The sequence below is a fragment of the Phocoena sinus genome, chromosome 20 (assembly GCF_008692025.1).
Source record: "Phocoena sinus isolate mPhoSin1 chromosome 20, mPhoSin1.pri, whole genome shotgun sequence".
In the NCBI taxonomy this organism is placed as follows: Eukaryota; Metazoa; Chordata; class Mammalia; order Artiodactyla; family Phocoenidae; genus Phocoena; species Phocoena sinus.
This window is the reverse complement of record NC_045782.1, coordinates 28,457,916-28,468,357: the sequence shown is the minus strand read 5'-3', so window position 1 is coordinate 28,468,357 and position 10,442 is coordinate 28,457,916. Positions and strand designations below refer to the sequence as shown.

General features: G+C 49.1%; 1 protein-coding gene across 2 annotated transcripts; it reads left to right on the top strand.

Annotated features, from left to right (window-relative positions):
- The first annotated feature begins 306 nt into the window (after positions 1–306).
- On the top strand, positions 307–7,385 carry SUPT4H1 (SPT4 homolog, DSIF elongation factor subunit). Of its 2 annotated transcripts, XM_032617558.1 has the most exons (5): positions 325–457; positions 1,033–1,139; positions 5,162–5,217; positions 5,505–5,558; positions 6,223–7,231. In XM_032617558.1, the coding sequence occupies exons 1-5, from the start codon at positions 389–391 to the stop codon at positions 6,288–6,290; spliced, it is 354 nt and encodes a 117-aa protein (XP_032473449.1). In that variant the 5' UTR covers positions 325–388; the 3' UTR covers positions 6,291–7,231. The 2 variants fall into 2 exon arrangements, with proteins under 2 accessions (XP_032473448.1, XP_032473449.1); XM_032617557.1 differs by having other exon boundaries at positions 307–457; positions 5,505–7,385.
- The last annotated feature ends 3,057 nt before the right edge of the window (positions 7,386–10,442 follow it).

Below are 10,442 nucleotides of genomic sequence, written 5' to 3'. Positions count from 1 at the left end.
TCCAGGGCACCGGCGGCCCGCTGCCAGCGGCCTAGATCAAATGATCCGAGCGCCGGGATTCCGCCCGGGTCGCGGCGCGCGCGCAGGCGCCAACCGCGCCGCACCTCCCCCACGGGCCCCGCCCACAGGCCCAACGGCTGCCAGGCCTCGCCCTCGCGCCGGCCCAGGTGGCGGGGGTGCGCGCCGGCCCAGGTGACTCCCGGCCGGCCCCGCCTCCTGGCGGGAGAAACCATCTCCTAAGGCGGGTGGAGGGGCGGGGCCGGCGGCCTCCCACGCCGGAAGAGGAAGTCTTGGAAACCGGAAGTTCGGGCATTCTGGGTAATTTGCTATTTACTTCCTGCGAGAGGAGGTTGTGGCTCCTTCCTTCGCTGTTGTTCCGTGGGAGAAGATGGCCCTGGAGACGGTGCCGAAAGACCTGCGGCATCTGCGGGCTTGTTTGCTGTGTTCGCTGGTCAAGGTGTCTGTGGGGAACCTGGTTGTACGGGGGATGGGGGACCAAGCTGGGGGAAAGTGGGTGGAACAGGGGCTACAGGAACAGTGAAGAGAGAAGTCAGGTCCAGGACCCAGGGGGTGGCAGGGGGACGTGGGAAGCAGCAGGAGGCCATCGTTTAAGTCGGTAGGAACGCAGGCAAATCTTGCAGCCGTGGGCATGGACGTTCTCACATGCCTTTGCAACTTCAGCTCTCAGCACAGGCCTGATCCTTTACAGACGTTCAGTGAACTTCTGTTGGAGCCGAAGGACATTAGGAGTTGGAGGAAGGTGGGGATCTGCAGCTGAGGGAGTAGTCGGAGAAGGTGCCTGACCCCACGGAGATTCAGGGAAAGGAATAGGTAAAACGCAGTTGGGAACAAGAGAAGAAGGATTGTGAGAGTGGAACTTAGGAAAGGGACTGTAGGAATGGTGGGTGGGGGACCTGATGAGACAGAACTAACATAGGGAGCCTTGTACTTGACCAGGTGAAAGTATGGGGAAAGCTGTTTTTTCTTTTCGCCGTGTTCGTGCTTACCTCTCTCCTTTTTTTCCCCTCCCAGACTATAGACCAGTTTGAATATGATGGCTGTGACAATTGTGATGCATACCTTCAGATGAAGGGTAACCGAGAGATGGTATATGACTGCACCAGTTCTTCCTTTGATGGGTAAGCCCTTTAGATTGCTGCATTCATTCTTTTACATTACCCGCATCCCACCAAGTAAATGTGGACAGACTCTTGAGACCCTAATCCTACTTGGGCTCAAAGTTACTTTGAGACACACTAGTCCTGTGCTGTCCAGTACAGTAGCCACTAGCCATGTGTGGCATTGAGTACCTGAAATGTTGCTAGTCCAAATTGAGATATGCTTTACCTGTAATGTGTACACTGGATTTCAAAGACTCAGCACAAGGAAAAAGAATGTAAAATATCTTGATTTTTCTTGTTTTAATCACATGCCATAATAATAATACTTTGAATATGTTGGGTTAAGTGAAATATATTATTGAAGTTAATTTCACCTTTTGTCTTTACTCCTTTAACATGGCTACAGAAAATTTTAAAAATGACTTGCATGGCTTTCATTATATTTCCACTGGACAGGTCTTCACTAGACTGTTAGCTCATTGCTGATAGGGGCTGTTTATGTCATGCACCATGACCTGGCATAGGGCCTGGAAGGTGATGGATACTTAATACACATTTGTTGAATGTATGAAGATCCTTTTTGAAAATGAAGGGTAAATTTTGGCCCCAAAGCTGATGCTTTTAGATATCTCTAAGAGGCCCTAAGAGAAAAGTTTTCCCTTGGTGAGATTGCCCAGTGCAGGGAAGGGGAATGAGAGAAGTGTGAGTGGCTAGGTCTCAATTTTCCTTCCCCAAGGGAGGAGCCAGAGGGCAGTATTCTTTGGGGGTTAAGTTTCTTTTGGTTTCTAGGCCAATTAAGGGTCTACATGCAAACTGGGCCCAAACCAGTGCATGCTAAAGTTCCTTCAAGGTGGGCCAACTTCATTCCTCCTTTGTTTGCCTTTAAGGAAGAGTAAAGGATTGAGCAAAACAGATGTCATGGAACCTTTACTTCGTACATATGTACACATTCATGTGCACACTCAGATACTCCAGTTCTTTCATTTGTTAGCACTGTTACCATCCAGTGCTAACAAATGAATGGACTCCCATCTGTGGCTGCTGTGAGAGATGGCAAGAGTTACACAATGAGATACTTACAAGTAAGAGAGACACAGTGTAAAGTTTTGCATGTTACGGTTTTGGTTTTTTTGTTTAAAATCTGGTAAAATATACGTAAAAACTTTTTGCCATTTTTAAGTGTAGAATTCATTCAACGGCATTAAATATATTCATATTTTTATGCAACTATTACCACCATCTATCTCCAGAACTTTTTTTTTTTTTTTGCCACACGGCATGTGGGATCTTAGTTCCCCCGCTAGGGATCAAACTCGCCCCCCTGCATTGGTAGCATGGAGTGTTAACCACTGGACCGCCAGGGAAGTCCCTCCAGAACATTTTTCTTTTTTTTTCTTCAGTACACAGGGCCTCTCACTGTTGTGGCCTCTCCCGTCGCGGAGCACAGGCTCCGGACATGCAGACTCAGTGGCCATGGCTCACGGGCCCAGCCGCTCCGCGGCATGTGGGATCTTCCCGGACCGGGGCACGAACCCGGGGACTCTCAACCACTGCGCCACCAGGGAAGCCCCCTCCAGAACATTTTTCATCTTCTCATTTCCTCCTCCCTGCAGCCCCTGGCAACTACCATTTTACTTTCCCTGTGAATTTGATTAGTCTGGGTACTTCCTGTAAGTGGAATCTTACAATATTTGTCCTTTTGTGATCGGTTCATTTCACGTAGCATAATGTCTTCAAGGTTTATCCATATTATAGCATGTGTCAGAATTTCCTTTTTAAGCTTAATAATATCCCATTTTATGTATATACCAAATTTTATTTATCTGTGCATCTATTGATGGACACGTGGATTGCTTCTACCTTTTAGCTGTTAGGAATAATGCTGCCATGAACATGGCTTTACAAATACCTGTTCAGGTCCCTGCTTTCACTTCTTTGGGGTATATATCCAGAAGTGGAGTTGCTGGATTATTCTCTGTTTAACATTTTGAGGAGGTGCGATACTGTTTTCTATAGCAGCAGCATTTTACATTCCCACCAGCAGAGTACAAGGGTTCCAGTTTCGCCACATCCTTGTCAGCACTTGTTACTTTCTGTTTTTTGTTTTGTTTTTGATAATAGCTGCCCTGTTGGGTGTGAAGTGGTATCTTATGGTTTTGATTTGCATTTCCTTAATGATTAGTGATGTTGAGCATCTTTTCATGTGCTTATTGGCCATTTGTATATCTTCTTTGGAAAAAAGTCTCTTCAAATATAATTCAGTTATAAAAACTTGGAAATAACTACAGCTTCTAAGCAAGAAGTGTCTGAGGACTCCCATCTTTGGGCTACGGTTCTGGGTTTTACATTAAGTGACAACTCTGATATTGTTAGTGTCTTACTAAAGGATTGTCAGAGAGTTCTGAAGCATGCTATGTTCAATTAAAAAACAAAAGGTTATGACCATTTATCAGAGTCTGGGCATAATAGGTGCACGTGTCCAGGTTAAGCTGTCATTGTTTTCGAGTTCCTTAAGAGTTGAGTTGATGAGAACTGAGCAAGTAGAGTTTTTTGCCCATTTTTGAATGAGGTTTTTTGTTTTTTGTTGTTGAGTTGTAGGAGTTATTTATGTATTCTGGTGCATATTAGGATTTGAAGAGTGAGTATGTCAAAGGCTAAAGGAGATCAGAGGAGGGCTTGATGAACTCAGCCAGAAGTGGAGGAGATAGCATATGAGTCAGACTCTTAATTAAGGAAAGAAGTACAGGATTTTTGAGGAGGTTGAGATGAGAGAAAGGTAGAAAAAGCATTCTAAACAAAGGGACTGACCTGAGCAAAGGCATGGGGTCAGAAAACCAGGGTATGTTTGGAGAATGGTGGGAATTCTGTTTAGGTTAAATCATAAGGTTGGATAACAGACACTGTAAGGCTGGAAGGATAGATTGTGAAGGACAGAGGAGCATATACTTTTGGTCAGAAGAACAGCCTGCATACGTGCCTACCCCAGACTGGTCTGCCGGGCCAGGGCAAGTATTACCCTACCTGCCACCCCTGGAGGTGGGGTCAGTTCCACTCAAAGCATATAGCTGAGAATGTAGGATTTGGATGGGGAGGGAGGCTTCCCAAATAAGAATCCAGGATTGCTACCAAGAGAAGGGGGAATGGATACCGAGGAGGCAGTCAACAAATACCAGTGCCTGGTACAGATCTGTCACAGGAGGCAATCAGTAAGTATTTGATCGAATGGGGGAATGACAAAAGTGACCTCTGTAGCTTCTTCTTTTTTGTTTTTTTTTTTGAAATTGGGGTATGGTGACCTCTGTAGCTTCTGAAAGCACCTGAAGCTTACCTGTCATGCTTAGTAGCAGGCTTCTGGCCCTTATAGCCTCTGTTGCCTGTGCTCTGGGATTAGAGCTACCCTGAGAAGAATGATTAGGATAATAAAGGAGAGCTAATGTTTACTTAGCACCTACTCTGTGCCAGGGTTTTTCATGTATTAGCTCAACCTTCCAGTTTCATCTTACTGATGAAATTCTGAGGGACGTCTCCATACGTGTGTCAGGCTGTACCGCTCATTAAAGGCAGAGCTTGCTTAAGTCTAACTTGTTTCTAGTAAGAGGACCCACTGTTTTGACTCACCCTCCCCTTTGCACTAGGCTCCAGCCCTCAGTGGTTGTGTTGGTTGTAATCAGTAATGCCATCTACCTCAAAAGCTGTCCCATTTCCCAGGGAATCGGTAGGCCAAGGATGCTTTTGAGCATGGCGAGACAGTCTTTGGGGGATGATGACTGACCTGTGATTGGTGGGCCAGGGACATAAGTGCAAAGGCCCTTTGTCAGTACTAGCTCTGAGTCAGTCCCTTCCCAGCACTAGAACTTCGTTTCCCCTGCTTTCTGGTAGAAACTCAATACTTGGCTTTTTCCTAGGTTTCCTCTCCCAGAACTGTTGTGCTGGCTGGGAACAGAGCAAAGGGGCGGGGGCGTGGGGCGGGCAGTTCCCTTGGTCTCTGTTCTCTAGTAGAGGCAACTCAGGCTGACTCTCTGTTTCTTTCCCCTTTCTAGAATCATTGCGATGATGAGTCCAGAGGACAGCTGGGTCTCCAAGTGGCAGCGAGTCAGTAAGTGTCTCCCTTTCTCTTTATCCTGGCCTGGTTGTGTTGTCAGGGCCAGGGTGCGGGTGGGGGAGTCTTCAGTCAGCGGGTAGGTGGCCCCAGAGTGAGAACGATGGGGTTGGAGGAAAGCCAAGGAAAGTGTCCTGTGTCCTGTCATTTAACACGTAGAGCCAAAAGAAGTGATTGCTCTTCTCTGGGAGTTGGCGGCATTTCTTTCATTTTTAGCTTAAGCTTCCATTTGGTCTTCAGTTGTAACTCACTGTTAAACTGCAGTGTCTTTCCTTCTCTTTCAGGTAACTTTAAGCCAGGTGTATATGCAGTGTCAGTCACTGGTCGCCTGCCCCAAGGTAATAATAATCATAGTAACGGCCGATGTTCATTTACTGTGTCAAGCTCTATGGAAGTTTCTTATGTGAATTAATGCCAGTCCTCACAACTCTGTGAGGGAAAGCAAATCTCAGAGAGGCTAAATAACTTGTCCAAGGTCACCCAGCTACTAAGTAACGAGCCAGAATTTGGGGACCCAGGCATCCTGGCTCCAGAACCCTTGCTTTTTTTTTTTTTTTTTTGCGGTACGCGGGCCTCTCACTGTTGTGGCCTCTCCTGTTGTGGAGCACAGGCTCCGGACGCGCAGGCTCAGCGGCCATGGCTCACGGGCCCAGCCGCTCCGCGGCATGTGGGATCTTCCCGGACCGGGGCACGAACCCGTGTCCCTTGCATCGGCAGGCGGACTCTCAACCACTGCACCACCAGGGAAGTCCCAGAACCCTTGCTTTTGATGACTACAATGTGTCTCTCTTTTTCTTCTCATTCTTACCAAGTCATTGCCAAGCACTTGCCTGGATCTTCAAGGGTGACAAGCCGACCATGCAGTTCGGTTGATGAGCAGCCTAGGAACTCCAGTTTGCTTAGAGCACGCCACCCCTTCCTCTCACCAAGTGGTACCCGAGGGACCTTTCTTATCTTCTGGAGTCTTCTTCCCTTACAGAGCTGTTTCTCTTCCTGCTGCAGGAATCGTGCGGGAGCTGAAGAGTCGAGGAGTGGCCTACAAATCCAGAGACACAGCCATAAAGACCTAGCAAGATGCACGGCCGCCAGCGTCTTTGCTCCTCGTCTCTGCCTCTGCTTACTTTTTGTTGTGAAACTAAATGGGCAGAACTTCAAATATGTGCCGCCCTCCGATTCTGAGATTCAGCAGACTGTTGAGAGAGCATCACGCGTCCCTGGGCCGTTTTACCTTCTCTGGGCTGCTGTGGGGTGGGAGTGGTTTGGGTTGGTGGATTAGCGGAGACTGACTTCGGTGGGGAGTAGGATGCTGGCCTTTCCTGTGCACAGCCTGGGGCTGCGCCCTTGCGCATGGGCAGGACTCTAGGTCAGATGCCAGAAAACGTGAACCCCTAGGAATGCCCTTAAGCCCATAACAGATGCCTTGCCTCCCTCTTCCTTTGTCTTAACTGGGCACAGTAAGAACTCGTTGCCCAGTAAGCATCTTCCCAGAGCAGCAGAGGCCCTTCTGCTCCTCGTTATCTGTCTCTGAGCCTCCGGGATTGTAGCCTTTCTAGTGAGCTTCCCTGGGTCTCAGAGGTCTGCTGTCCTGAGTCTAGGCAACCCCGTCAGCCTGGTAGTCCTGGTGTCTGGTGGTTGCAGCCTTCTGCCCTCTAGACCTGGCACAACAGGTGTCCCTTGAAGAAATCCTGAGGCTTCTTCGTATTACTTGCCCTTGACCATGTTTAAAACCTTTCTTTCCTTCTTTGTTTTCTTCTTTTTTCTGTCCTACCTATACCTTAGGCCCACCAGTGATGCCCATGACTCCCCCGCCCCTACTTTCCTGAGTTCCCCTAACTGGAGACCCTCAGGTTGCTGCTGGGTCTTGGTCTGGCTAGTTCATGCCTCTCCTTCTCTCTCTGGCCTAGTAAGAGGGCCTCGAGTGATGTCATGGTATTGGCCAAGGTGAGTTATTTGTTTTGGAATTAAATATTTACCATAAATTCTCATTTACTTAAATTTCCACAGAAAATCATATTAAGTGTCCTCATTTTTATTTCCCTAACTTTCTTGTTCCCCATCTGCAAAACAAAAGTGATTACATCCTATTTACCTCAGGATTTTTGTGATTATAAAAATAAAGCAATGCGAAAATTCTGTAACTTAAGTTTTATAAAAGGTAAAACTCATTTGCTCTCCTTTTTCAGTCATTCTTTAGTATATGCAGCATGTACACAATTCACCCAAATAGTGGGGGAAGTGCCTGGAACGGGCGCGGGCGGAGCTCTGACTCGGGGTAGGGGTGCCTGCGCTGGGGCTTGGCGTCTTAGCCGCCTGGTGTTGCTAGTGAGTCAGTGTGACCTGGACGGTGTGGGAAGGAGGGAGAGATGCTGCCTCTCCGGTGACACTCCCAGGCCCAGGGGAGGAGGCTGGGACTGGCCCAGGCGCTCATGTCACCACTCACGGGTCCTGTCAAACCAGAACCGTTCTCTGATGCCTTCAAGCTCGGGGAGCGGTCTGTTAACCCCAATCCCAACTGAGCTTTTCCAGGACTTTCCCAGCCCAGCACGCTGAGCTCCAGGGGTGGCGGTTTCTGTCGTTCAGTTTCAGTCTGAAAGAAGCCTTGGGAAACAACCCCACCAGGCTAGAGTTTACGTCTTGGAGGGAAGACGTGGGTGTTAGTTAGCAAGAGTGCCGGGGCCACGCAGCCGACACCCAACTTTCACTGTCTTTCTCAGAAAGTCCCTTGGAAATCCCCAGCCGCCGTCCTGCGTGTCTGACCCGGACGTGGCTGCTCGGCGAGAATGGAAACAGTTGCGGGGGGCGGGGCGGGGGCAAGAGGAGCTGTGCGCAGATAACCACACTCCCGCCGCCTCGGCCCCACACCCGGCGGCGCCCCAACTGTCAGCCTCGCCGGAAGCGAGGGACAGGCTCTGGCGGCTGTGGGGGAGGGCGGCCGGCCGCAGTGCCCGGATCTCAGACCCCGTGCGCCCCGCCGCTTCTGCCGGGGGGGGGCTGCGTCTGACTTCGCTCTCGTGCTTTCTCTCGGCGGTCCACACGGGCGCCGAGGTGCCGGAGTCCTGTCCCCTGTTGGGAACCCAAAGAAGCTGAAGCGCGGACCGGTGGCTCACACCCCGCGAGTGAGCAGTGCTGTGGGCGAGGGGAGGTTTCGGACGCCGGCATCCCCGTGCGTGAGGGCTGCGCCCCGTCTGGGAGCCCGTCGACGTCTCAGCCCCATTCTGACTGCTGAGGTCCCGCATCTGCCCGAAGCTCTCAGTCTCCTGCGTAGTAGTCTGGCTTCTCTTCTTGACCGAGGCAGGGCTCCTCCCCAGTGCAACAAGGACGGACCCAAGTCAGAAACAGTTAGTGGCCCGGCTGCCTTCGCCTTGCCTGCCTGTTCCTCATTCTTCACCCGCTACCCACCACAGGCCGTGGGGTTAGGGTCTCCCCAAAATGGAGGGGCTAGCCGGCAGTGCGTGCAGCCTCCAGCCCAAAGCAGGGGTTGGTAGCTGATAGAACAAGGGTCAGAACATTCTGGTCTGGGAGGGAGCGGTTTTCTCAAGAGTAATGGGACGGGCTGGTGAGGGCCAAAACTCAGGCTGGGCTCTTCAGGTTTAGGGACTGAGGCCTCACTCCTCTGGCATGGCCATTACCTTCATAGTGCCAGCCTGTCTATAACCTGCTATTAATTCTCAAGTCCCCTCCCTGACACCTGCGGGGTGTGTGTGTGTAAAAGAGACAGGTAGAAAATGTTTAAGAACAGACTAATAACATCTCACTCTGTCTGGAAGTCTGGTTCATGTTTGGTATCCGTAAAGCCTTTCATTTAAATAGCATTTTACAAGTCGACAAGGGGCTTTTCAACATCCATTATCTTATTTGATCCCCCAAAACCCCTGCGCCAAAGTTAACGTCCTTAGGTAATGATGCAGAGGGTGAGGCTCAAAGAGTTAAAGCGACTTGGCCATGATCAAGTAGTGGAGGCTTAGCTCAAGAAACGCCTTGCCCAACCCCGGTTTAGGGCTGCGTTCTGACATAGTTCTCCCCAAACGCAGCAGCTTTGCTCCCTTCATGATTTTTCCACAGTACCAGCAAGCTGCACGTTGCCTGCACGCTGAACTGCCCTAACCCCCCTACTCCCACCACCTACAATCGCTAGGCCTCAAGTCCAAAACTAGCCAGAGAGGGGGAGGCAGTGTGGGGAAATGGCCAGAGAGGAGATACTCGGGATTTACTCAAGGATCCCTGTGCAGAGCATCGGGAAACTGGCCCAGTCCTCCAGTTCCTGCCTGGCTGCATCTTCTGTTCCATTCCATCAGCTCTTGGGTATCTGCTGGCCTGTGCCAGGTCTCTCCAACCTCTCCTGCTTTTTTGCTACTCGCCACCTTCCTCCACCTGCAGCCCAGTTATGGCCCCTTCACACTCCACTGGAACTAGGGGCAGTGTCCCTGCCTCTCAGCCCTGCTGCTTCCACCACCCACTAGCCCTGACTTTTCTAAGTCACTTTACTTCTCTAAAAGAAGTTTCCTCTTCAAAAACAATGCAGTTGACAAAACTCTGGTGTTAATTGACAGGATAGTGTTTCCTTGTGAAAGGTGGGGTGGAGAAGGGCATGAGGGGCCCCTGGTATGGTCTGCTTTAGATCTGGATGCTAGTTACATAGGTCGATTCACTTTCTGGAGATTTACTGAGTTATACACTCATGATTTGTTCCCTTTTCTATTTGTCCATTATACCTGAAATGAAAAGTTCGCTTAAAAATGCAGTTGGCAGTTCTCGTCTTAGGATAGTTTTGAGAATCAAATACAGTCATTTAGGTAAAAGCAATTTGAGAGCTGTAAACTACTAAGTCTATCTAAGAGATTGTCTTTCAAAGTTGTCCCCCTCTAGCTAAGTTCTAGGTAAGAACGTCATCACTCTAGCCTTCTTGGGCAATAGATGTTCAAATGTATCTATCATTCGCAAATATATCAAAACGGAAACATTTTTCTTCAAGCACCATGGCTTTTTATCTTAATCTCTCTCTCTTTCTGTTCTTTCATTTTTATGACCTAAGTTTTGTTTATTTTTTAAATATATACTTCCTTTCTATTTGGCTGTGAGATTGTGAATGTGATTTAACCTCTACTTGGCTTAAAGTCATTGTTATAAAACCTCCATTTTTGTATCTTGTGGTGAAATGGTTCTGGGACTAATTATTTCTCTACCTCTTAGATTCATGTCAGCCTGTCAGCTGTCACTTCTGC

Coding starts and splice junctions, on each gene's coding strand:
- SUPT4H1 (XM_032617557.1), top strand. CDS start 389: ATGGCCCTGGAGACGGTGCCGAAAGACCTGCGGCATCTGCGGGCTTGT. Junction 458..1,032: donor TGCTGTGTTCGCTGGTCAAG/GTGTCTGTGGGG, acceptor TTCCCCTCCCAG/ACTATAGACCAGTTTGAATA. Junction 1,140..5,161: donor ACCAGTTCTTCCTTTGATGG/GTAAGCCCTTTA, acceptor TCCCCTTTCTAG/AATCATTGCGATGATGAGTC.